This window comes from Elephas maximus, chromosome 3 (genome assembly GCF_024166365.1).
Source record: "Elephas maximus indicus isolate mEleMax1 chromosome 3, mEleMax1 primary haplotype, whole genome shotgun sequence".
In the NCBI taxonomy this organism is placed as follows: Eukaryota; Metazoa; Chordata; class Mammalia; order Proboscidea; family Elephantidae; genus Elephas; species Elephas maximus.
In genome coordinates this window covers 88564481-88589459 of record NC_064821.1, presented here as the reverse complement: position 1 = coordinate 88589459, position 24979 = coordinate 88564481, and the positions used below count along the sequence as shown (strand labels likewise).

The 24979-nt window shown below is 49.8% G+C and overlaps 2 protein-coding genes across 9 annotated transcripts in view; one reads left to right on the top strand and one right to left on the bottom strand.

Moving 5' to 3' along the window:
- Window positions 1-4495, top strand: part of PIK3R3 (phosphoinositide-3-kinase regulatory subunit 3) — a 170750-nt gene extending 166255 nt beyond the window's left edge. Inside the window, exon 10 of one of the 2 annotated variants that reach the window (XM_049879176.1) lies at window positions 835-4495. In XM_049879176.1, coding sequence (XP_049735133.1) covers window positions 835-1033 — 199 coding nt within the window. In that variant the 3' untranslated portion in view covers window positions 1034-4495. The remainder of the gene's footprint in view (window positions 1-834) is intronic. The other variant, XM_049879175.1, reaches the window with a different exon arrangement.
- A 5594-nt stretch (window positions 4496-10089) lies between these two features.
- MAST2 (microtubule associated serine/threonine kinase 2) overlaps window positions 10090-24979 on the bottom strand; it is a 252812-nt gene continuing 237922 nt past the window's right edge. For 6 of the 7 annotated variants that reach the window (XM_049879167.1, XM_049879168.1, XM_049879170.1 and 3 more), the window contains 18 exons: window positions 22682-22814; window positions 21800-21861; window positions 21469-21554; window positions 20768-20976; window positions 19555-19693; window positions 17537-17669; window positions 16542-16707; window positions 15948-16049; window positions 15566-15688; window positions 15289-15398; window positions 14761-14915; window positions 14312-14595; window positions 14014-14211; window positions 13125-13351; window positions 12804-12926; window positions 12265-12401; window positions 11951-12144; window positions 10090-11677 (listed from right to left, as the gene is read on the bottom strand). In XM_049879167.1, the coding sequence (XP_049735124.1) occupies window positions 10146-11677; window positions 11951-12144; window positions 12265-12401; window positions 12804-12926; window positions 13125-13351; window positions 14014-14211; window positions 14312-14595; window positions 14761-14915; window positions 15289-15398; window positions 15566-15688; window positions 15948-16049; window positions 16542-16707; window positions 17537-17669; window positions 19555-19693; window positions 20768-20976; window positions 21469-21554; window positions 21800-21861; window positions 22682-22814 (4113 nt within the window). In that variant the 3' untranslated portion in view covers window positions 10090-10145. The remainder of the gene's footprint in view (window positions 11678-11950; window positions 12145-12264; window positions 12402-12803; window positions 12927-13124; window positions 13352-14013; window positions 14212-14311; window positions 14596-14760; window positions 14916-15288; window positions 15399-15565; window positions 15689-15947; window positions 16050-16541; window positions 16708-17536; window positions 17670-19554; window positions 19694-20767; window positions 20977-21468; window positions 21555-21799; window positions 21862-22681; window positions 22815-24979) is intronic. The other variant, XM_049879169.1, reaches the window with a different exon arrangement.

The window sequence follows — 24979 nt, the reverse complement described above, 5'->3', positions numbered from 1 at the left end:
GGCTGGGGGAGTCAGAAAATGAGGATTGACTGCTGAGGGGTAAGTGGTGTTTTTTTGGGGGGGGGGTGACGAGAATATTCTGGAATTAGTGATGATAGTTGTACGTATCTGTGAATATACTAAAAATCACTGAATTATACACTCAAAAAAAGAAAGAAATTTGATTTGTTCTGCTCCTCTCCAGTGCATTCTTGCCTAATGAGGATCTAGAGCTGAGTGATTAATTGCAGCCATCCATTTTAGCTCTACCAGCTCTTGATGGGAAATAAAGGATATTTCTGTGGCCGTGACTGTATCTGGGGGGTTGGGAGCACACACCTGCATGTGATGTATTGCAAGTTTTGTCTGATCTAGAAAACACTTCTCTTCCTTTGTGTAACAGTGCTTTCAGACTTTTGGCCATTATGGAGCCCTAGTGGTGCAAAGTGGGAAACCCTGGTGGTGTAGTGGTTAAGTGCTACAGCTGCTAACCAAAAGGTCAGCAGTTCGAATCCGCCAGGTGCTCCTTGGAAACTATGGGGCAGTTCTACTCTGTCCTATAGGGTCGCTATGAGTCGGAATCGACTCGACGGCAGTGGGTGTTTTTTTTTTTTTTTGGGGGTTTAGTGGCGGTGCAATGGTTAAAGCAATAGACTGCTAACCAAAAGGTCAGTGGTTTGAAACCACCAGCAGCTGTGAGAGAGTCTGCTTCCATAGAGATTTACAGCCTTGGAAGCCCTATGGGATCACTACGAGTTGGAATTGACTCAATGGCACTGGGTTTGGTTTTGGTGTTTTATGTTGTTACCTTCCTTAACATTTTCCCCGTGCTGTTTGTGTGTTGTATCTCTGCAGTGCCGATGGGGAAGTGAAGCACTGTGTGATCTACAGCACTGCTCGGGGCTATGGCTTTGCGGAGCCCTACAACCTGTACAGCTCCCTGAAGGAGCTCGTGCTCCATTACCAGCAGACATCCCTTGTTCAGCACAACGACTCCCTCAATGTCAGGCTCGCCTACCCTGTCCACGCACAGATGCCATCGCTCTGCAGATAAAGGGGATGGGAAGAGAGGTGGCTCTCTAGCAGTCTTTTCTACAGTTTTTATTAGACTATGAGGGCATTCTTTCTACGTAGACTGCTTGTTTTGCACAAGAAGTGATTCTGTGAATGTGAAGTGGAGACCGAGCAGCAGCCGGCCAGGGTTGGGGAAGAAGGGGTATGGTTCCCTGGTACTCAGCCATGCCACTGCACTGACATACTAAGCTGGAAGCAGATGTCGTTTTTTGGAAAGTTTGTTTTATTGGGGTTTTTGTTTTGTTCAGCCAGTCACCCTCAACAGAACACATTAGGCTTGGGTGGGGGTTATTGGAACCCTCTGAAGAATCCATGTCTTCTTTTGGTCTTCGAGAGTGCAGCAGGGGCCTGGCTCGCCAGGAGTTCTGTCCTCATCTGGCAGTCTCTCTTAGGATACATATGAACTCCCCACTCCACCCTACTGCCCCTCAAAAAAAAAAAAAAAAAAAAGAAGGCTCTTTTGGTTCTGTGGTAGCATGGGATTTGGTGAAAAAGGCAACCAAAGGAAAATGGGGAAGCTTGGGATTTCATTTAAGGAGTCTAAACCAAGGGGAGGAAACCTTCAAGTGAAGGTACTTTATTTCTTACCAACATAATTTAGGCTTCAGTAGCCCCTAGCTCCTCCCTCTATAGAAGCATTATGTGTAGGAACCAAATCGATTCCACCAAAACCATGTTTGTTGCTGGTCTAAGGCCTGATGGGAAAGGCAGCCGTAGTATCTGAATGCACACTTCTATACCAAAACTTGAAAATAAAAGGATAACTAGAATGTATGAGTTTTTGCAAACACTAAATTGGTCAGTGCAACTTGTTCTGCCCTGCCCTTGTATTTTGGAGATGAAGAATAGTGTTTTTTTTGTGGAGATGGTGAGCTTTGAATCATAAAATGAAGTTGGTGCTTTTGTGGTGTTTCCTTAGTCTAAAGAATGATCTCTTGTTTGAAACCTTTGTAACTTGTTTGTATGAGTAAAGAAAAGGTGCAATCCAGTGCTTTTAGATGACTTGAATATACCAAATAATGATATAGAACAACATTTTTACATGTGCTTCCCCAAGTTTAAAGACCCTGCAGAAACAGTACACATGGTTTAATTTCTCTTTATCTCTTCCTCCTCTGCTGGATGGGGCTTAGAGAACCATAGGTGGCTATGGCTATAGCAGGAAGGGGGGCAGATTGTGGACAGGGACCTCAGTAAATGCAGACTCCGAAGTGCTGGAGTCCAGGGTGAGGGTCTTACCACAGGAGCACATTAATTTCTGAAGCTTTTGCAGAAAGAGGAGAGGATGGCTTAGAGTTCAAACTGTTAATAAGAGCCATCTAGAAGCTTTTCTCTTTGTCTTTTTTTGTGGTCCTGCTATTAAGACAATGTGCACGGTCTGTCCTCATGCTCCATCGACCCTGATTTTAGGCCAGGAATCTTCTGCTCCATGTGGTTTAAGCCTTCTAGCTGAGTGAAGCTAGGCGAATGGAGTAGGGCAGGCATCTACTCCTGTCTGCATTGTGCCCCACCCCCAGTTGTCAACACTCATTTGACAGATAGAGTCCATCTGTCTCTGAGCCAACCCTGGAACCATAATAGGCTCAGAATGAATCAGCTGTTTGAGCGTAAAGCTGTGCAGTCAGGCATCCTGGCTGATTTAGACGAGCCAGTGTCTGGATCTTGGTGCATAAGGCTTATGGCTAGGGAAGCTCTCGTTTTAGGAGTGGAAGAAGAACAGATATTGCTTTCACTGAGCACTTACCTTGGTGATGAGGCCTAGAATGGACCATAATGTAGAAATAGATGTGGATTAAAATTTTTGGAAAAACCTCCAGTTCTTAGTGATGAGGCTGGGAAGGAAAGCGTATCTTTGGCTTTTCCTTGGTTAAATTGCAGTTTCAGGGTTGGGTCAGAGACAGGGACAAATGAACCCCTACTCACTGTCACTCTCCTGACTTAAGCTCTTAACTGACAGCCAGCCAGTTGCACACCCTTCCCTTCAAATTGCCAGGTTGAAATTTTTCTGAAAGTTTTACTGGGTGATACCAAGCCAGTTGCTGCTGGGCACACCTGGATGGCCTTGCACCTGGTGTTGAACCTGTTTAAGCAGGTGGGTGCTCAAGATTGGGTACAAAGAATTCTCCTTTCTGGTACTAAAATTTTAGTGTGTGCTGAATGTCTCTTAAAATCAACTAAAATGGGAATAAGAATATATGCCTGTAATGTTGGACCTTGTGCCTGCACCTTAGCAGGTAGACATTGGGGAGGGCAGCTACAGAGCAAGCACCATCTTATTATCTACCCATTGGCTGGCTTATGGAGAAGGGCTGCTTTTATTTCCTGTCCTACATTCCTTTGTTTTTTTTCTTTCCTGTTTTTCATTTTTTAGTTTATTGCTTTGTGGGATCTAAGACCCAGGGATCCTTTGAGAAGTTGGAAGATATCTTTTCTGACCAGTTGCCACATGATTTGCTTGATACCGAGCCAGTGGAAAATGGCGTAGAGGCCAGCCTAGTAACCACTGAGCCGTGTGTGTGTGTGTAAGGGCAGTATGCAGCTCCTTTGCCCCATGGTCTTGGGAGCAGGTCTGAGTCTACCTCTGTGTCCTGTCCCATGATCTGGGCCCTGCGACTATCCCTTCTGGCATGTTAACCACAGCCCCACCAAGGCAGAAGGTAAGGGGACAGACCAAGACCAGATCCCACTGTAGGGGTAGATCTTGGAGCTGAAGGAGGGGCTCAGTGTTTTCTTGGCTAGGAAGGCCAACCACCAACACGGGAGGACCTCAGGGATAGTCGGGCACAGGTCTTAACAATGCTGTCCTCCACCTTGCCAGAGATGCCAAACCTTGGCCATGGCCCAGGCCTGTGCAGGCTGGCTATATCCTTACCACTCTATGGCAAAGGCCGAGGGCTTCCTAATACACCCACCTCCCCTGAAACCTTTGTGGGACTTCCCACTTGCTCCCTGGGTCTTTGGACCTCATGAGCTTTGAAGAAGCTTTGAGAGCCAATGTGGTGTCTTCCATGGGTCTCCTCTTATTGGTGCAAGAAACCAGCCTCATGGGTCCTCTTGGGACAAGAAGCAGATCTGGGCCATGCTTGGTTTCTAAGGTGGTCTCTGCTGCCAGTTAACATCCCAGAGTAGGCATCTGTGAGGCTTCAGTGGCCTCAGAAGCCAGAGGGTCCAGGTGGAGGCCTAGCTGGGCCCTCTGCTGCCAGCTGCTCAGCCTTGCTTTAGCTCTAGTCACTTGTGACAAACAATGTTGTTTCCTTACAAATTCCAGCATGTGATGTTGGTGCCCTGTTGTTACTTGTGAAAAACCTGTTCTGTTGTCTTTGATGTAGTCAAAAAAATTCATGTAGTTTATGTAAAAATACCTGATTCACAAGGAAGCCAACTGTGTGTCTTGTGTTGGGACAGTTCATAATGTAGTTCCTAGACCACTTTTGCAAATTGTTCTTGTCACCAGTTGTGTTCAGACATTGCTGTGCAGTTGTGGGGAAGGGCGGGGGGAAGGTGAGGGAGATATTTTTTGGTCTTTTTGTTTACCTTCCTCAAGAGGGGACAGTTTGGCCAACTTGCTCTAGTAATGCAATAAAGACATTGCAATAAAACACCTTATTGTCCTCATGTGATGGTGGGATGGGCTGGAGAGTGGGGCAAGAGGGAAGACGACTGGGATGTTGAAAGCCCTTGAATCACCCAAACCTTCTCTCCCAGGAGCACTAAAAGACTGATCCTTACGATGAACTGGGGCCATCGGAGGCTGTCCTCTTCTCCCCTCCAACAAGAAGCTAACCCAACAGGCATGCTGCTGGAGTCCTGTCCATTCAACACAGGACACAGGGAAACTCAGAAACTGACTCTGGGAAAGTTAACTCTGAGAGCCATTTCCTACCCAATCCATCTACTGCCAATTTTTAGAAAGCCCGGTTTGCTGGTTTTCATCACCTCTTTTTGCCTGGAAATCAAGCATCTCCATGTTCTACTCTGGGGGCAGAGGGAATAGACTCAGTCTACTGTTACTGCCCCGGGCCCTTGTTACTCACCTGCCTTGTGCTTTGTTGAGATTCCTGCCTGTTGGGAATATAATGAGCAAATGTGTGAAAACCTCCAGTTGTGAAAACCTCTGGTTGTGCAAACCTCTAGTTGCAAGGGACATTGCAGCTCTCAGCCATGTCTCTCAGGCCCCACCCAGCTGTGTACTCCATTACAAAACAAGATTGGGGACAGGAACAACAGTCTGTGGTTCTAAATGACCTTACCTACGCCCCTTCTCCCCAACACTGTTTAGCTACACAGCACCCCCAAGACCGCTGCTAGGAACTATGGATTATCTCTCCTAATCCCAAGAGTTGACAGCTTCCACTTCTATGCTGAGGATGTTCAAATTCCTATCTCCAGCCCAGGAGCTGAATGTCTTCATGCGGGGCCTTGGGTTTCCACAGGCACTTCAAACTTTTTGTTTACTTCACAGAGAAAATGTATGCTTGGCTGTGAATGCCCCTCACCTTCCCACCCCCAAACCTACAAACCTGTCTATATCCATGTACCTCCTCACCCCTGTTAAATTACAAAAGGTAGCCTTCCCCCAACTAAAGCCAGTCCCTCCACATGTATTTTAAATCCTATTTTTTCTTGCCTTCTCAGGAATTTCATATGATCTATCAGTTCTTTCACTATTATTTCCTCTCAACTTGATCATCCCCGTTGACATTTAAACATAGTTGGATGTCTCTTATCCCATTTCCCCAATCCTATCTCAGTCCCATATCCCTTTATCTCTTTTCTCCCCTTCAAAGCCAAATCTTTTAAAAGAGTTGTCTAAATTTGTCTTCATTTCCTCAAGCATTTCAGTACAGGTTCCACCACTACCTGGAAGTGCTCTTCCTGTCTTCGATGTCTGCAGTGACTGCGTCCTCCACGAAACACTTGTCCGTTGGGTCTGACAACTCATTCATCTAGTTTTCCTCCTACATCTCTGTTCCTTTTAAGTTTCCTAGACAGGTCCATCCTCTGGCCCTCTTCTCACTTATGCTTTTTTCCCTGGCAGTTTTATCCACACGTAATTATTTGTGTCCCACCTAGATCTCTATTGGAAGGTCCCTCATATTCAGCATATTGAATGCAGGTCACCCCTAGCCTTTTGGTTCTCTTCTATTTCGGTGAATGGAAATATAATATATCTGGCTATGTAAGTCAGAAATATAGTCGTTACCCATGACATATTTCTCTGCTTCATGTCTGCCTAAAACCCACCACCAGATTCTGTCTTTTATACCCTCTGAATATCACTGAAACACACCACTTCTCTCCAGCTTCACTGCCTCACTACTATCTCTCTCTTACCTTGATACTTGGAAGGCTTCCCTTCTTCCATTCCTCCCGCCTTCAATCCATTCTTATAGCCTCTGAGTCTTTTCAAAGTAAAAATCTGAACATGCGTAAGACCATTAAAGAACTTTCTATTGCTCTTAGAGTAAATTTTAAAATGGTCTAGTTTCTCTCAACCTCTCTAGCTTCATCTCATACTTTTCTGATCTTAGTTCAAGGGTCATTTCCTTAGGAAAGCCTTTCCTAGTCTAGGTCAGGTTGCCTTGTTAGGTTACTATGTTCTTTTCCCTCTCAACCCTTACCGATCTGTTTATCCATCTGCTTTTCTGACCATAAGATGAATGTCTGTCTTTCCCATTACTCTATGAGAAGGGTTCACATCTCTTTTTGTTCGTCCTTTTATCCTTGGGGCCGAGCACTGAGTAAATTTTTTGCCGAATGATTGAAATATAAGACCCAAACATCCCACTATTTAACCACTTTCCTTGTCCTTCAGATTCACTCCTTCCCAGGATGTACCTCTTATCTATGGCTTTACATTCTTCCCTGTCTAGCCTGGACCAGTGGGCCTCACCGATTCAGTGTCATTAAGACTGCAGTACACGTTTGTCGTTTAGGCTGCCCAGCATCTGGCCTAATTTTAGGGATTTCTCCATTGTGTGCCCCTTGGTAGGAAGCAGGACCTCATCTCTCTTTGCTACAGAGTACTGTGGGGGCCCAGACAGCTGGTCAGGGCTTGGCTAAACAGATGTCCTCACCTACGACTCAGAATTTGAGCAAGCGATGCCAACGGGGAGGGCTGATGAGACTGGGTTCGTGGCAGTGGTGGTTGGTCTGGCAGTGACCAAAAGTGGAGGCCTCCTTGGCCAGAATGTTGCTGCTGCCCGACCCCTCGTTATTACTTAATGCTCCTTTCTGGAGCCTGTTTTTTAGTCTCCTCTCAGTCCCATGAACTACCCCATATCCTCTTACTGATTCCATTTCTGCCTACAAGTTAATCAGATTCAATTTCTGTTGGTTGCAAGAAAGACTATGATGGAGAAGACAGCCTTAGCCGGGAATCACCGCAATTGCTCCTTTTCCAGTTCACATGTCCAGGCTGACAGGCTGGAGAATACACAGATGCCTGAGTTGTGCCAAGACAACTTCGAGACCTCTAATCTCTGAGAGTAGTGGTTAAGATTTTGAGCTCTGGAGTCAGAATGCTTGAGTTGGAATCTGGCTTCATTTTGGGCAAGTTAATGTTTTGTTGCTTCAATTTCCTAATCTGTAAAATGGGGCTGATAATAACTACTTCATAGAGGTATGTGAGGAGTAAATAAATATGTATAAGGAGCTTAAAAGAGTGGAGCATAAGTGCCTGAAAAAGTTGGTTATTGCTGCTCAGTGGTCATTCTGAGTCAGCTCTCTCTCATTTCCATCGTTAGCTATTTCAAACCCTCCCCCCTTTCCTTAAACTTACTATTTCATCATTCTCAAAGATCTCACCCTCTCCTTCATAGAAAATGGATCATCAGACAAGCCCTCCAACTTCCTGCTACCAGACCTACAGGCCCCATTGCCTCTGTCACACTGGAATTGGGGCTCACGTTTTATCCAGCTCAGTCTCTGGTTCAGGGTATCATCTCCCACTTCAATTCTCTTTTCACTGCCCCACGGCCACCCTACTCCAGCCAGTGATGTTGGGCCTTCTTCCCTTCTCGTTCTACACATTCCCTGTACAATCCACATCTACTCCGAAAGCTTTAATTACCATTTATTCGCTGATGGCTCCCCAATTGAGGTGTCCAGCTCCTCTCACTTTCCCGCCTTCTTTCCAGACTGGTATTACCTCCTCACTGATACTGTCCTCGTTCAGACCACCGTGAACTGTTCACTACATCCCTTTCTCTCTGGTCTGCTGCTCTAGTCTCTACACTACACTGGAGCCAGAGTAATCTTCCTAAACCTCAAATCTGATTATGCCATCTCCTTGCAAGTTACCTTTCAGAAACACCACACTCCCCACGAGGGTAACCCCAGTCCAAGGTTTCTCAAGGGGAACACCGCTGGTGCTTGGGGCAGTTGCTGTATGCGTTGCAGAATGCTTAGCATCTCTGTGCCCGCCCCACCTCCAAATGTGTCATTGTGACAAAAAATAAACACCCACATACCAGACAGTGGCGATGGTTGCACATGAATGTAACTAATGTCACTAAATTGCGTATGTAAAAAATGTTGAAATGGTAAATGTTTTGTTAAAGAAAACAAAAGCAAAACCACACCCTACATTTCTAACCCCTTTTTCAGTTCCTTCCTCCCATGAGCTGCTGTCCTTCTCTTCATCTGAGGATGTCACACTTCCAACCAGATCCTGACATTGTGAGACGCTCATTCCCAGTCCTCCCCCTGGAGTCCTCTTGGCAGCAGCCTGTGACCTGCGTTCCCAATACCCAGAATCCGCAGGCCTAGGATCTGCTATCAATGAACGTCTTAAGAGGAAGAAGGAAGTTGAAGAGGGGACTGGAAGCTAAAGGCCCTGTCAGAGTGGGTGGAGCGTGCCCTCTGGTGGCCACAGCCTTCTTGCGCAGAGCGACAAAGAGCAGTGCACGTATGCATAAGGCACCCAGAGGCATTTTCCTGTCTCCAGGCCCCTTGAAGCTTCTCCTTCAGACTTAGGCACTGGTTTGTGGGACTACTGGTGCAGGAAAGCAGTTTTGCAGGTTCTCCATCACCACGAGGCACTCTTCTTTTAGCCCACCATAGCCCAGCTCCCCACTTGTGTGACCGCCTCACTCCCAACATTCTGCAGTTCCATTCACACCTGGCCCCACTGATGTGCTCCTCGTTTCCCTACCATCCACACCACCCACCCTCCCACAAGGGCAATTCTAGCCACTGGACATTGCACACCTCAGCAATGTCCATCTCCTAACAAAGCCTTATTACTAAATTCAGTATGCAGTTTCTGCTCTCGCCTCACCTGACCGCAACATTTTAACTATTTCTCTCTCCGCTTAAAAACTCTTTAGATTTTATGATTCTCTTCTGCTTTTTCTTTTTGTGTGTGCGTGCCTTAAATGTTAGTGTTCATTGATGTGTTACTGTTGATACTTCTGAAATTTCTTGTTTCTAGATTTCCCTCAGTTCCAAACCCATACAAGAGCTGAACTCTTTACCTCTCTCCATTTGTCCTTATTTCTTGGCCAAGAGGCACACCAAGTTAGAAAGAAGTAGCAAGTTCTTGGGTTCTGGAGTCAAAAGGGACCCAGGTTCTAATCCCAGCTCTGTCCAAGCTTGTATGACCTTGGGGGAGTTACTTAACCTCTGAAAAACTGAATTGCCTCATCTATAAAGTAGGAGTGTTATTTGTTACATGGCCTTCTCTAGATCTCTATCACTTCCAGAAAATGTATAAACTCCTGGAAGACCTCTAGGCCCATTTTCACTTTGAATTATTTTTGGTTTCTTGAATATACCACGTGTATGGAATATGCTGTGCTCTTTGCTGGAACATTCTTTCTTAACCCTCACTCTGCTATCCCCAGCAAACTACTACCTATAACCTATCCTTCAGGTTTGAGCTCTGATGTCATAGTCTCTGGGAACCCAGCCTTGGTTAGGTGTCCCTCTTCTGAGGGTGGAAACTGTCTTATCACAACTATGATCCCAGCAGGAACACAGGATCTAGACTACATGTGTTGAATGGAGAAAGGAAGAAAGCCAAAGACATCAAGATGGTTTCCAAGAGCTTGTATTACACAGGTCTCAGTGCAAGAAAAGTCAGACAACTGTTAAGTTTGCTTTAAAAGCTCATCAGGTGCCAATGCCAAGTCCTGATATTTCTGAGGGCCCCCTGGTTCTTGGCCTCTCGGGAACCGGCTGGGCCGAGGCTCTTGGGTGTGTGGGCAGCCTCTGCATGGAGCATCCTGCTTACTGTCACCTGAGGAATCAGGCACTTTGGTGATGCCAAGGGCTGCCTCCGGCTCCTCTTTCTCTACTTGTAGACATCCAGGCTCCCATAGCCAACTACGGCTGGGAAACTTACAAGGTGAATGGGCCAGTCCAGGAGCACTAGGTAGCTGTGACTTCCCTTCCTGCCTGGAAGACAGGTTCTCAGGGTGGGCTGGAGCTGTGGTTTCCAAATCCTGGGGGCTGGCTGGCCCAACTTCCATCATTGCCTTTCTACTTGGGGATGCCTTCTCTAGGCCCTCAGTAAGAAATTTCCAGGACCATGGGCTTGGCTCCCCAGGGGTGGAGGAAGTGTCAGAGCAACTGATGGGGATGAGTCCTGAAGAGCTGGGGCAAAGTGCTGTTAGTGCCTGGGTGTGGAAGCGCTGGGCCTTCCAGCAGCCTTCCGTGGAGATGGGGTCTGCGGGTCCAGCCCTACCCAGGCTGGGGGCTGGTGAGGAGGTGATGGCAGCCTCCTCAGAAGCTTTCAGGCTCCCAAGCCACCTCTGGGGGGCACTGGGGCCCTCTATTCTGGGAGGCCCCAGAGTGACCCCTGTCAATAGATCTGGGGCCACTGGGCCCTGACTCTTGGGGTCAGTGGGCAAGAAGGCACCCTCTTCCCCACCCTCTGCTCCTCTGAGGGGTAGATTCTGGCCCACTTCTGGGCTAGGTGCCAAGCTCGGCTCCCGTATGCCCTTACTGTTTTCAGGCCCTTCATCGGTGTCATCCTCTGAGGAGTCTACCTCACGGATGGCTTCTTGCTTCTGTAGTGACTCTCTCCGTTCAGCCCGGTCCTGCCGGAGGGTACCCAGAGCCCATGAGGGAGCAGGCTGCAGCACCCCCTTCCCTGGAAGTGCCCCCTTCCCGGACAGCACACTCCTGGTTCCAACTACCTCCAGAGGGCTGACTTCCCTGGGTGTGAGTTCCTTCTTCAGCTCTGGGTGGGGCAGGTCAAGGCTATGCTTGTGAGAAGTGGCTAGCTTCTTCTCAGAAGCAGCAAGAGCAGCCGCCAGTTTCTCAGCTGACTGTACCCTCTTAAGCAGTGGCGAGCGGGGTGGCTCCACACTCTTGGGTCGCGAGAGTTGCCTGCCTAGGGGTGGCGATGAGTGAAGCTTGGTGGGGAAGGCCTGGGCACCATGGCCGGACAGGGGTGATGGAGAACGCTGGGGTGAAGCTGCTGGTGGTGGTGGAGACGGGGTGTGAGCCAGTGGTGACAGGGGGATGCTGCCTGCTGACTTGCGCCGTGGAGAGCGGTACTGGCGTTGGAGCTTGGGTGCCAGACCGTGCAGGGAGCTGGGCCGTGTGTGCCCAGAGCCAGCTGGGGAACTGGGCACACTGGAGCTGGGGGAGCTGCTCTGTGATGAATTCCCTCCCACTTTGCACAGACAGAGAGAGAAGGGTAGAACAGTGTTAGTTGTTAAAAGTGACTGAGGGGCAAGACAGGGCCTAGCCCTGGAATGACCGGCCCTGGAATGACCGGTCAAGGTTACCTCACCAGTGCACCAGAGCCCAGGCTACGGAAACAAAGTCAACCACCCCTCCCAAAGATTTTGCTGTTCAGCGGGTGGGGTCTGAGAAAAGCAGAGAGGGGCAGGCACGTTACTACCTCCCAGGGACTGTTTCTGTGACCTGCAAAAACCCTTCATACCTGAATGCACAGCATCAGGGGTCACCCGGTAGCCCTGAGTAGGGGATCGGGGGGAAAGGCTGTGGCTGTGTGTTGGAGAGCCTGGCCCACTCTCCCCTGATGACAAGGAGCGGTTGAGGGAAGAAAGGCTGCGGCTGGTGTGGAGCAGGGATGCCTGCTTGGTGATCTTCCGGAACAGGGAGCTCCTTTTCCTGCTGTAGAGGTTAGGGCAAAGGTGGTCTGACATGCTTACACTGGGCCCAGGACTGGGGAGCCCAGCACACACTGGCTCCAAGGTGGTCTGGTACAGACTCTCTGGGCTAAGGCCGGCTCACCTCTCTTGTCCATCCTTGCCCCGGCTCCGCTTGCTCCTTCGGGCCATCTTGGCCTTGTAGCTGCCCTTCCGGGCTGGTCCCACTTTAATGGACGTGTTCTCCAGAGGTGTTGTTGAAATAGAGACCTTGTTTCCACTCTGGGGAGCAGAGTGTGAGGCACAGGCTGAGACGGTGGCCACGTCCTTACCCCTGCCTTTGCCCCTGGACATGGGAACACTGCAGCTCCAGCTTTAGCCCTGAATCAATGTTTCTGAACCACAGACCTATCTGCCCTTTTGACGGACTATGAAATGGCTCTGGAGCCCCAGAGTGATCCAGGGTGAAGGAAGGTAGAGAAGAGACTCATCTGTCCTGTTCCCCAGTCCTACCCCCAGCTCAGAAGGACCCTGGGCCTTGGTCAGTGAGGGTGCTGTCTTCTGGAGAACACACTGTGCTGTGGCTACACCCAAGTTGTGTGTGTACGTGCAGCTGTTCTCAGTGAGCCCGGCTCTCCTCCCCCCATGGCCAGACCACAGCGCACAGCCATACCCAGCACTAACCTTCAGGATCAGCTCCACCACCTCTGTGTGCACCAGCCCTTGCACAGGCTCCCCGTTGACGTGAGTGATGAGGTCACCCTGACGAAGTCCTGCCTCACTGGCTGGACCTCCGTCCTCCACATGCTGCCCCAGGGAGAAAACTGTCCTCAGCCTGGAGCCTGAGCCTGAGCTGTGGGCCTGGTTCTGCTCGCCAAGTGGTGATTCCCCTACCCCCACCCTTGATGCCTTGAGGGTAGTGTGGGCAGGGACGGAAGCAGGGGTAAATAGACCCCACTAAGGGGAAGGTGATGCCGGGACACAGGTCTGGACAGCCAGACGTACCCACACCATATGGTGCACAGTGTAGACATCTGAGTCGCCCATGTAGACACGGATGGCCCTCAGGGTGAAGCCGTATTTCTTTCCAGCTCGGTGGATGATGATGGGGGGCCTCAAGCTGCCCAGGGCCGGCGAGAAGTCCCGGCTTGGAGAAGAGTCCCTGGACGATGGGTTGGACGACTGGGAATGGGGGGACATGGGACTGGCCAATGGCGAGCAGGTGTGATGCTCTGGAGGAGGGAAAGCCAGGACTTAGCAGGTCCGAGTGGCCTGACCTGCCGTGCTCCCAGCGCAGCTGCTGTGGAGGCTGCTGTCCCAGCACCAGCTCCAGTTACAGACAGACCCTGCGTCCAGTCCCATCTTCCCCACAGCACTTGACTGGCAAATCCTGCTCATGTGCCCAGGCCCAAAGAGATCCCCGGGTGGTGGTGGAGGAGTGAGAGGGTTGGCAGCTAGCATTTACTGAGTGCTGACCATGTATTTTTCAGGGACTATATGAGCTGTTCATACACATTTAATGCCACAATTATCCTACGAGGTAGCTATTATTATTATTCGCATTTTTTGCGAGGAGCTTGAAGCCTGGTGGGTTAAGCAACTTGCTCAGGGTCAAGAGTCATTTGAGTGTTACATGCTCTGCCTTCAGAGCCTAAACTTGTTACACTACCCTGTCCTGCCTCTGGACATGCACAGACAGCCCTGGACACCAATGCATACCTTCGCAGGCCTCTAGTCCATTAATAAAGGGACACGCAGGGACATATGGTCTCCCGATGCTTGCTCCTCAACACACATACACACACATCTGCTACACGCAGACCCTTGCTGCAGGTCTGCAGAGATTCGAAAGTCCCTCTCTGGAGAGTTTTGCCCTTGTTCCCTAGGGGCTCACCCGCAGGAATGAGGAGGGAGAGAGCTGTGGCTGAGGCAGACTTGATCACTTTGTTGATGGGGCGGGCAGTGCGCTTCTCTATAGAGTCCCCAGAGAGCAGCCGGTGGCGGGCCCTGCGGGCAGCCAGGTCACTGATGGCCTTGGCTGTGGCTCCCTCAGCCAGCTGCGGTGTCGCACATCCTCCTCGGGTCTCTGTGGCTGTGGGCCCAAGTGAGCAATGAGACTCCCAGTGCTGCTGAGCCTCCCTCTCTGCAGCTTCCCCCAGCCCTGGCCTTTTCGGCCACCGACTGGGCCATACCTGGACTGGAACCGCTGCTCTGGCCAGCAGACTCCTCATCTAGCTTCAGCGGCTGCTCCACTGGCCGCTCAGGGACAGGCCCAGATACCCCCTCTCCAGATGGGGGTGTCACAAGCCATGTACCCTCCCGCTGCTGCCTCCTAGGGGTGCTGCTAGCCTCCTCAGGGCCCTCAGGGAAGCGGGGCACATCCAGGAGGCCTGAGCAGCGGCGCCGCACTGTCAGTGGAGGGCTTGAGTCACTCTCTGTGTGGGATGACTCGGACACTGAAAGCCGTTTCCGCAATCTGTGAGGCACAAGACCTGGGGTGAGATGGCCCGGACGGTGTCCCCCCTCCCACCAGGCTGCTGCCCTAGTGAATGTCCCCTCACTGCCACTGGCACTCCTCCCATGATTGGTAGCAACTGATGGAGGCTGTGCTGCCCACCCTGGGTGAGCTCTAGGTACTCACATCTCAGGGGAGCCAATCACCCAGCTGCGGGCTCGGCCCTTCAGCCCTCCTAGGCCGTCTGAGCGGTCCTCCTTCTCCTCACTCAGGCTGCGCTTGGTAGGGGGTGGTGTGTGGTGCTCCTCGAGCAGAGAGAGCCGCTCCAAGCTACTGTACACCTGGAGGCGGGGGGGGGGGGCACAGGGGAGGGTCTCCAGCAGACACCCCCCACCCCGCCTGGTGCAAGGATGAATCCTGGATACTTGAAACCCAGGAATTTGAGCCAGCTCTCCCCTCCCCGCCACCTGCCTTCACCAGCACGCACTAGTTGAACATTTGGGGAAGCTATTCCGCTGGCCTGACCTGGCCTTGCCCTGGTACCTTCTGTGTCAGGGCCTGCAGTGGTTCTAGAAGCACCTGCCATATGCAGCCCCAGCCCTCTGCACCTCTTTTCTAGAGATGGCCCCATCACCACCTCCCCAGCCTGCCCCAGGCCTCTTCTCCCAATCCTCCAGTCTGTTCTGCCCAGCCTGGGCCTGCCCTCAGCCGCACCTTGCTGAACCTTGGAGAGCAGGAAGAGAACTGGCGAATCTCGAGGCAGCCATCCTCACTCACATCCTCCTCGTCCTCTGAATCAATGTGGTGGTATCGCTCTGAGCGGGCTGGGCCAGACACACAGAATAGTTAGTCCCCTTCAGAGTACCCTGGTGGTAGCCTCCTTGTGACCCTATCAGATCTCAGTGGGGTCCTGATGCCAAGGTCAGGGGATGTGTTTCTGAGCCAACTGGTAGGACTCCCACCCCACCCCACCTCACCCTGGAGGCCTTACTGTCAAAGTAGCTGGTATCATCCTCTGACTCTAGCTGAGGGATAAATTCAGCTTTCTGGCGAAGAAGTCCTGTCCAGTCCAGACCCATAAAGAATGGGTGCTGCTTCACCTCAGAGGCGCTGCCTGTGAACAGGGCGGGCATGGGCCATGGGGTGGGATGAGCTGTGTGGAGTCCAGGTCAGCAAGTGAGAACTCAGACCTTGAAAGGCTAGACCTGGAGCTCTTAGCTCAAGCACCTTTCTCTCTGCCTACAGGGAGCAGGGCAGAGTTTCAGGACCCACAGGGCCTATCCCCACCTGAAGGTTCACCTCCAGGCTGCACAGACTCAGCTGCCCTTCCCCCCCTTCCGCAGTAGTGAGAAAGGTCAGTGGGTCTGTCCTACCTGTGCCCAGCCTCTCAAGAGGGTTCTGGTGAAGCAGTTTGGAGGTGAGGTCTTGGGCGTCTGGGGGCAGTGCATCATCACCCTCAGGCCATACAATCTCATCTGAGGAGTCATCAGGGATGAGAGAAAAGTTTGAAGGAGTGGGCGAGAGAAGGGTCTTGGAAGGCAGGCATAGAAGGCCTGGCCCAGAACCCTTGAAAGCCTTGCTTGGGACACCATTTCCATAAGTTCTATAGATCTCACCCCTCCTAAGGGATGTCACATGCCCTGGACCATGGCTTGCTCTTTGATCCAAAGTGGTCACTGCAAAGTACTGACTTCCCTTGTCCTGAGGCTCTAGCTTACCCTGCCTTTTTGCTCCATACACTCACACACACACACCCCTCATACTCACAGGTTATTACATATTACACATATATAACGCATGTACACCCATGCACACATGAGGGATACATGAACACAAACACTGGACAAGCCTCAGGAGACACATAGGGATATATACACATACACACACACCCCCCACTAAGATGCAAGCATAAATCATATTTGTAGGTTCAGACTCCCTCCCCAGTGGGCCAGGGTAATGGTACCTACCACTGATCACTTGGCCAAAGAGCTCCTCCGGAGTGTCTCCAAAGAAAGGAACGCAACCCACCAGGAATTCATACAGGATTATGCCCATGGCCCACCAGTCCACTGGCTTCCCATAGCCCTGGCGCAGGATTACCTCAGGTGCAATATATTCGGGAGTTCCGCATACCTGGGCGCAGAGAAACCAGGTTGATACAGCCTCCTGAGGCAGCTCACTGGCATAACGGCTGGAGGGGTGGGGATGTGCCCACTTCGGAAGCAAAGAAGTCTCTGAATGAAGACTCAGCTCACCTTAGTTAATAAACAAGATCAACAGGAGCCCCAGGGAACCAGGGTTGGGACTGTCGATAGCATAAGTTTATGTATTTCTGCAACATTCCATCGTAGCTAGGAACCCACACTCCCTGAGCCCTCAATACTTCCCCTGGCATCTGGTCCCCATGACTGGCCTCCAGTCTCCCTAAGGGACAGACCCTACCAGTCACAGGACTACTACAGGGACTTAAGAATAGTCACAAACAAAAACGTCAAATCAAGGGACATCCAGAGGTCAGTTTGAGGAAGCTGGACCACAGCCTGATGGGGATCTGGAGCTGTGCTCTACAAACAGCAGGCCCTGGGAGAGGCTTGCCCTGGACTCTGGGTGGGAGGCTCGGGGTTGATCTAACAGCAGCCTGTAAATGTCAGTAGTTACAGCCCTGGACTCCGGGTGGGAGGTGCAGGGCCAATCTCACATCACTCTGTGTCAGTGGTTGCAGCACCCATTTTCTCCAAACCCTAAGGAAAAAGATGGCTTTGGATTTTAGATCCATATGATTCTCATGGCCCATCCTGTTCTCCAAATGTGCCCCCTAACTCAGTACCTCCCTAGAATAAAAAGGTGAAAAAGAGAGAAGCTCCCAGTCTTTTAAAATCTAGCATAGGGTGAGCACGGGGCTCCAGGTCCTTATTCTGAGGTCTGAAATTCGACTGCTAAGGTGCCAACCATTCTCCCTCACCTGCTTGTCTAGGAACTCCCGAGCATCCTTTTCAATGTGGCCTTCGTATAAATTTGTCGTCAGGCTCATGAGGCCAATTTTAGAGAGTCCAAAGTCAGTGAGCTTGATGTGCCCCATGGATGTAATCAGGAGGCTGGGAGATTGGAGAAACAAAATCATGGAGTTATTTCCTGGCTTTCAAGAGTGCTGATTTAAGCACATGCCAAACTCTCTCACACAGGTTTCTCTGGGGGCCTGTGGGGCATAAATAGGGCAGCTTCAGCAGGGAGACAGGCGTTTCTGAAATGGTAAATAGCTCTGGCTTTGTGAGTACTGCATTCTGCACACGCAACTGACTTGCCTTTCACCCATTTCCCCCAATTCCACTTCTCTTCTTTGTCTTCAATTAAATTCTATACTGGGGCAGGTATCGGCCACGTGAGGAATAGAATTTTTTTACAGAGTGATCAGTCTCATCCTATAGTTGTTGCCCTGGTCACTCCTGGTCCCTTCTCCTCACTTGAGAGGCTCACAAACCCCTTTTTCAGGGAGAGGAGGAAGGGATGCGTAATCCTGCTCCATGTCCATGGCCTGTCTAGGAGGACTGGTTGGAGAAACTAGTAATAAGCACTCAACAGAGAATTCTCTCTTCTCCCTCCACGTACTCTGCCTGAGCCATTTCATTGTGTGCCAGACTTCACTCCACCACCCTTTTATTCTAATGATTCCAAATTCAGTATCTTTGGCTCTGACCCAACCACCCCAATGTCTTATAGGCTCTGTAAAAGTCGACCTATGCAAAACAAAGCCATGCCTCCCAACCTATAAACTCAACTTCTTCTCAGTGAAAAACAACAATTTGTTACTTACTAAGCTCTGTGAGAAGTGCTTTGGATATATTCTGGCCCCCAAAATATTTTACAGAATTTAACTAACACAACAAAGGTTGGTATTATTATGCCCATTTGAGAGAGGGGGAACATGAGGCCAGGAGAAGTTTAATTAACAGACCCAAACTCACAGAGTTAACAAGAGGAGGAGTGGCCATGTGAACTCAGGTCTGTCTACTGTGAAAGCCACTTTCCACTACAGAGGCTTATCACTGTGCACCAGCCCCAGGCTGGAAATCTGGAAGATATCCCAGACTTCTGCCCTCTTGATTCCTTTTCCATCCTCTACCCCCAACTTTGTATTTTCCTTTCTACTGCCCAACACCATCTCCTCTCTTCACCATCCCGATTCTCTCTGTGCTGGGGCAGGCATTACTGGCTTTGGCCTGGTCTACTGCAGTGGTCTGTCTCTTTCCACTGGCACAGTGATCTTCCTAAACCTAGAACAAAATTTGAGCATGTCATTTTATCACATGGTTGGTTAATAGGCTCTTCAAAGGCTCTCTAGGTCCCTTTAAAATGAAACCTAAACTCCTAACAAAAGGACCCCTGATGATCTAGTCCCTACCTAGCTATTTCTTACTGTTCTCTGACTAGGCACCTAAGCGGCACCCATGCTGCACTAGGCGTAGGTCCTGAGCACATCATGTTTTCTCACCTGTGTGCCTTTGCAGCTTCTCCTTCTCAGCTTTGGAAAGCTCCTCCCACCTTTTTCCATCAGACAAATGTCCTCCTAGAAACAGCCTGTACACATATAGTGTAGTTCTGTGTCCCATACCAGACTTAAGCTTTACAGGCCAGGGACTATATTTATAACTATGTATATTCCCAGGCCACAACATAGTGCTTGGCACAGAGTAGGTGTCAGTAAATGCTGGGGTACTTGTTCAGCCATCTACAAGATATTGCTGCTTGGTTTCTTGAGCAGGGATCCTCAGTGACTCTTTTGTGTCACTGAAGCCTTCTGATGCCCCTCCCAGATCTTTCTAGCAATGGTCTTTGGGGTGGTCGGGGAGCTGGAATAGTAGGCCTAGATGGACCATTTCCTAGCAGCCATTCTGGAACACATTCAAACATGCCATGTTACTTCTATTTATTTAGAGACCCAAGAGGGAGACCCAGGACAAGGGACTCAGAGAGAAAGCATACTTGTCAGGCTTGAGGTCACGGTGCACAATGCCATAGTTGTGCAAGTACTCCAGGGCCAGCACGGTTTCCGCGAAGTACAGACGCACCATGTCCACAGGTAGGGCCCCAATGTTCTTCAGCAGAGTGGCACAGTCTCCCCCTGCAACAAGCCCAGGCCACCATGAGAGGAGGATGCTGCACCCTGCTCTAGATGGGCCCAGGCTTGCAATCTCTGAGGCTCCAGAGGAGACAGCTTCACAGAATACCCTAAGCTACCAGAGAATAGGTTTCTAGCCCCTCTGCTGCTGGCATGATGAGGACACAGTGTGGAGGGGAGTGGAAAGTTAGGTGAATCTACCAATGATCGTCAAGGGGATAATATCCAGGCCAGAGAGGGAAGAAAGCCAGACCTCTCTACCAATAAACTGACTTGTAGGGATACGATTGAAGTATTTTAAGATGGGAATCCTGTATGTTGTAAACATATTTGGCTGAGACTTTAGCATTTATTCATTTATTTCCTTTATGCTGGCATCCCTTTAGTTTCTGAATAAAGTAACACTAGAAACCCTCAGCACGTACCCACGGAATTAAAAGGGGAGTTTTGTTCAGCTTCAACCTTAAGACTTAGGCAAAATATCTTTGGAAGCTATGCACAACAGTAAGGACGGGAATGGGAGGGCCCCTGGCAGGGCTGCTGCCCTCTCTGGAGCTGGGCCTAGATGGACCCCACATGGGTGTTACTCTTCTACTCCATCCTTAGAGTATTTTACATGGTTTCAAGGGGCATCCCCTCCATAGCCATCAGGCAGGGCAATGGCTTTCCTTTCTTCTGAAGGCCCAGATGTAATCCTCCCAGCCCTTCATCCTGGGTTTCTGTGGCTCCACCTCCTCCTATGTTCCTGCTTGGCCCCAGCAGGCTCCAGGGTGGAGGCTTCTAAAGCTGCTGGGCTGCCACATCCTGGCCCGAGTGCCTCTCACAGCATCTGACATGGGCAGCCCTTGTGGTTAGTTACTGCTCCAGAAGCCTCTCCCTGTGAGAGGCAGTGAGACTCGTACCACTATTGCCAAGAGGTCTCTGAGATCCTGAGGCAGAAACTAATGCCAAAGAGGGCTTGGGATGCTGGGCCCTGAAGCTTCACCCCGATACAAAGCTGCTGATCTCAGCTCAGGGCTAAGTCTCAGATCATGCCTTGGCTTTACGCTAGACCACTTTCCCCTGGGACTTCAGTACCTTCGACATACTCCATCACCATGCACAGGTGACGCTTGGTCTCAAAGGAGCAGAACATGCTGACCACAAAGGGGTTCTCGGCAAAAGTCAGTATGTCACGCTCCACGAAGGCCTGCTGGATCTGGTTCCGCAGGATCAGGTTCTGCTTGTTGATCTTCTTCATGGCAAAGCGCTGCCGGGTAGACTTGTGCCGCACCAGGAATACGGCCCTGGGAAACACAGCCCATCCCATCCCCCGTGGACCCTTGGCACCTGAGCTATGCTCGCCACTACCCAGAGCTGGGGTGGCCAAGCCACCGCCTCTCACATCTTACAAATGCACCGAACAAGGAGGCAGTGTGTGTGTGTGTGTGGGGGGGGGGTGCTTATCAGTGAGAAGAATCTGGGCCTGTTTGGCCCATAAAGCTCTTAAATTTTCTAACTGATAAGAGACCTGATCTATCAGGTCCTGAGGACGCAGCTCAACTCCTCCCCAGAGCTCAGGGAGGGAAGGAGTGCTACCAAGAGGGGTGGGAGTATTGCCTGGGACAGAAACAACGCTCAGGTGTCAGAGGAAACTGAGCCCGTGCCTCTCCAGGAGGCTTCAAGGAGGGAGAGGGTCCATTGCTGCCCAGAAGACTGGGTGTCATCCACTTCCAGAAGGAAGAGCCTAAGGGCTGATTTAGCTCCAGTCCTGGCCACACCCTGACCCCTGCCTTTACCCATAGGCGCCATTACTGATGAGCTTAATGGTTTCAAAGTCCTCTTCAGAGGGTGTCTTTTTAGATGGTACAGATGCCCCACGGCCCTGAAAGACAAGAGAAAAGACTTGGGGGAAGCTTTGGCCACAGCATCAGCTCAGCTTTTAGCTCTGTTGCAGCCTCCTGTCTAGTCCTGCTCAGAAGGTAACCCACCCCTCCTTTACATGCCCTGGGGAAGAGTTGAGCCGTGTCCTCAGGACGTGCTATATCAGACGCTCTCTTAAGCAGGGCCCAGTCTTTTGCTTCACAGTGCCCATGCTCCAGGATTATGGCAGGAGTTCAGGGTCTTTACCTCAACTGAATCATCTGTCTCTGGAGTGTCAGGACTGTCATAGCTGCTCAACTGGACCATTTCTAGAGACAAAGCAAAGACACAAGAGAAAGTGCGTGGCAATGTCAGGCATTTCAGCAGTCCCCTCAGACCACACAACAAGTACATGCAGGTTAGGCGTTAATGCTTTCTGCATTAGCCTTGGATGCAAATCTAGCCCTGTGGCTCTATCCTCAGTGTTGTCACAGCTTTGGGATCAGGAAACAAGCCAAATAATATTGCCACCTCTCTTTCCAGGAGTCCAGTGCCATTCACAGGGCTTGGTATATTCTATAAAACTTCTCTTGGGACTTGGGACATTTACTGGAAAGCAGGGCCCAAGGCTGAGCTACCAGTCCCCATCCTGCTGGCCAAGACTCTACTCTGAAGCAGGGAAGGCAGGAGGAGGGCAACTATATACCAGGGACTTGGAAGCCCATGGTTTGTACAGGGAACTATTCTGAAGTCCAGAAGAATGGAGATAGCCTCTGATGCCCTGTGTAGTCCCAAACTACCCCAAAGACACAAGAAGACTCGTAAAGTGGCCAGCAGGAGACGCAATCATGCAGAGGAGGTGACCATTTTTGAAAATGTGATTGTGGTCCTTTTATGTTGACTTCTTTTGACCTTGGGCTCCAATTCCAACCCAGCTGGACCCAAGGCGGTCAAGGTTGGAGTGTATCAGGCAGATGCAAACAGCAATTCCAAAGGAAAGGTTGTTTAATGGCAAAGAACGTAGGGTGCCTCCTATAGTCCTCCCGATGCTGTGCTGTGTCCACATCCAAGCTAAGGCTCTTCTACAAGTTGCTTTCCTGCTGTTCAAGTCTGTGGGCTATGGGGCTGGCCACCAGGCAGCATGCTCACCCTCTAGGGGATCACGTGTAAGGCCCAGCTGGCTAACGATGTAGCGGGGAATGTCACATTTAATCCCTTGTCCCTCTTTGGCGTGGCCCTCAGCTGCTTCTAACAGGTGGTAGAACTCCTCAGGGTCAAACTCCTGTATCAGGCGAGAAAGGTAGTCAGTGCTGAGAGCTACAAGTGAAGGCTGTTGGCCTTTCTGGTTTTACAGCATATACCCAAAGTGGGATGAACAAGACTTTTTTTTTTTTATGATGGACCACCCCTACTCCTGAATACACAAAAACAACATGATCATGAGAATGGGGAGAGGCGGACTCAGAGGTCACCTCCAGATTAAACATCTAAGTATATGCTGCAAAAAGGATCAGAGCTTTTGGGTTCAAGATTGCTCAGCTTATTCACCCAGTCTCAAGCCTTCCCCCAAACAGATGGCATCGTCCAGCGTGTTCACATGGCCAGTCTAGATAGCAGTCTTGGCACACACTCAGTTATGGGTCACAAGAGCTTTGGCTCCCAGCCCTGGGCTGTGCAGGCGTACATGTCCTCAAACACTTCCTGCATGCCTTCCGTGTGCTAGGGGCTGGAGATCCGATGTGGAACAGAGCACAGCCCTTGTCTGCGCAGCGTACATAATAATGAGGAACCCATTTACTGAGTGCTATTAAGTGCCATACTCTGGGCTAAGCCCTTAGAACAACTCTATGACCCTGCAGGCGAAATCAAGGCCCACAGTGATGCACTGACTTTCTATGGTCACAGAGGTAGGAAGAATAGAAAGCCAGCATCCAAATCCAGGCCTGTGCTTAATCATGGACTTCATGTTCTGGAGGGAGAGGCCCTCTGGTGCAGCCTCCATTTTGAACTTGGCTTTTTTTCCTCTCTATTCTCACCATTTTGAAGAATTATACTACTACCTATCTGGATATACTCTAAGCCAGACCTAGAAGTCCTTTTAACTCCTTTTGCTTCCTCAGCCCCTATCTGGTCAGAGTATCTATTTCTCTAATTCACCTCTTCCTCTCTGTTCTCCTACCATTGTCCTAATTCAGGCCACCCTATCTTTTACATGAATTACTTTAAGTGCCTCCATACTGATTATCCTGCTCCTCCTGCCCTCTCTTCTAATTCACTATCCAAGTTGCAGCCAGAGTAACCTTTTAAAAAAGTAAACCTGATAAAATATTACTCAAATGGATATGAATGAATTACTGATGCATGTAAAAACATGTATGAATCTCACCAAAAAAATTATGCTGACCAAAAGAAGTCAGAACATACTATATGATTTCGTTTATATGAAATTGTGAAAAAAAGAAACTTGCCCACAGGGAAAGAAAGCAGAGGTTTCTTTAAAGAAAGAAAAGTTGCCTGGGAGTAGGGTGGGGAATGACTGCAAAAGGGCACAAGGGAACTTTTTGAAGTGACAGAAATGTTCTCTATGGCAGTGATTATACAGGTATATATATTTGTTGAAACTCATTGAACAGTATCACTCAAAAGGGACATATTTTATGTACATTATACCTCAATAAAGTTGGTTTAAAAAAAAAAAAGAAAATCCAACCACGTCACATTCTTGCCTAAACTTTCTGATGGTTCCAAGTGGCCTTAAGGATAAAATGCAAGCTCCTGAGCTAAAGACCCAACACCCCCCATGATTTCTTATGACCTACTTTCCAGGCTTATCGCTCACCACTTCTTCAAACACACCCTGTACTCTGTCTACATGTTCCGTTCCCTAAATATACCATGCTTGTTCTCCTGGCAAATTCCTTATAGCATGTAAGGCCGTTTCCCAGGCCCTTTAGCTGGCAAGCTCACACTCATCCTTCAGGTTCCTGAATAAGCATCATATCCCCCCCAGGAGCTTTCACTGAGTTTAAAGGAGTTTAATGTTCTTCCTTCACTATATTCTCATTGCACCTTATACTTACCTCAGTTGCAAGACTTCTTGCATCATTATGATTATTATTTACATGTCCACAGGTCTTATACTCCCTAACTCCACTGCAGAGTAAGCATCTTGAGTTTAGGGACTCTGCTTTATTCATGTCTGTACCTCCAGCGTCTAGTGTAAAGTAGGTACTCAGTATTGCTGAATGATGAATGACTCAATTTGTGCAAATTAAAATGGCCCGTGTTCTTTGATGCTCCCTTTCCCCATGGTGGCTGGAACACTGCGGTCTGGGGCCTGCTCAGTGTGGGGGTGGGCCAGACTAGTACTTCCCCCTGCCATGGCCCTCAGGACCATCCCCTTTTCCTCATGAGAGCCCTATTGGTCCCCCAATGCTCGCATAGCAT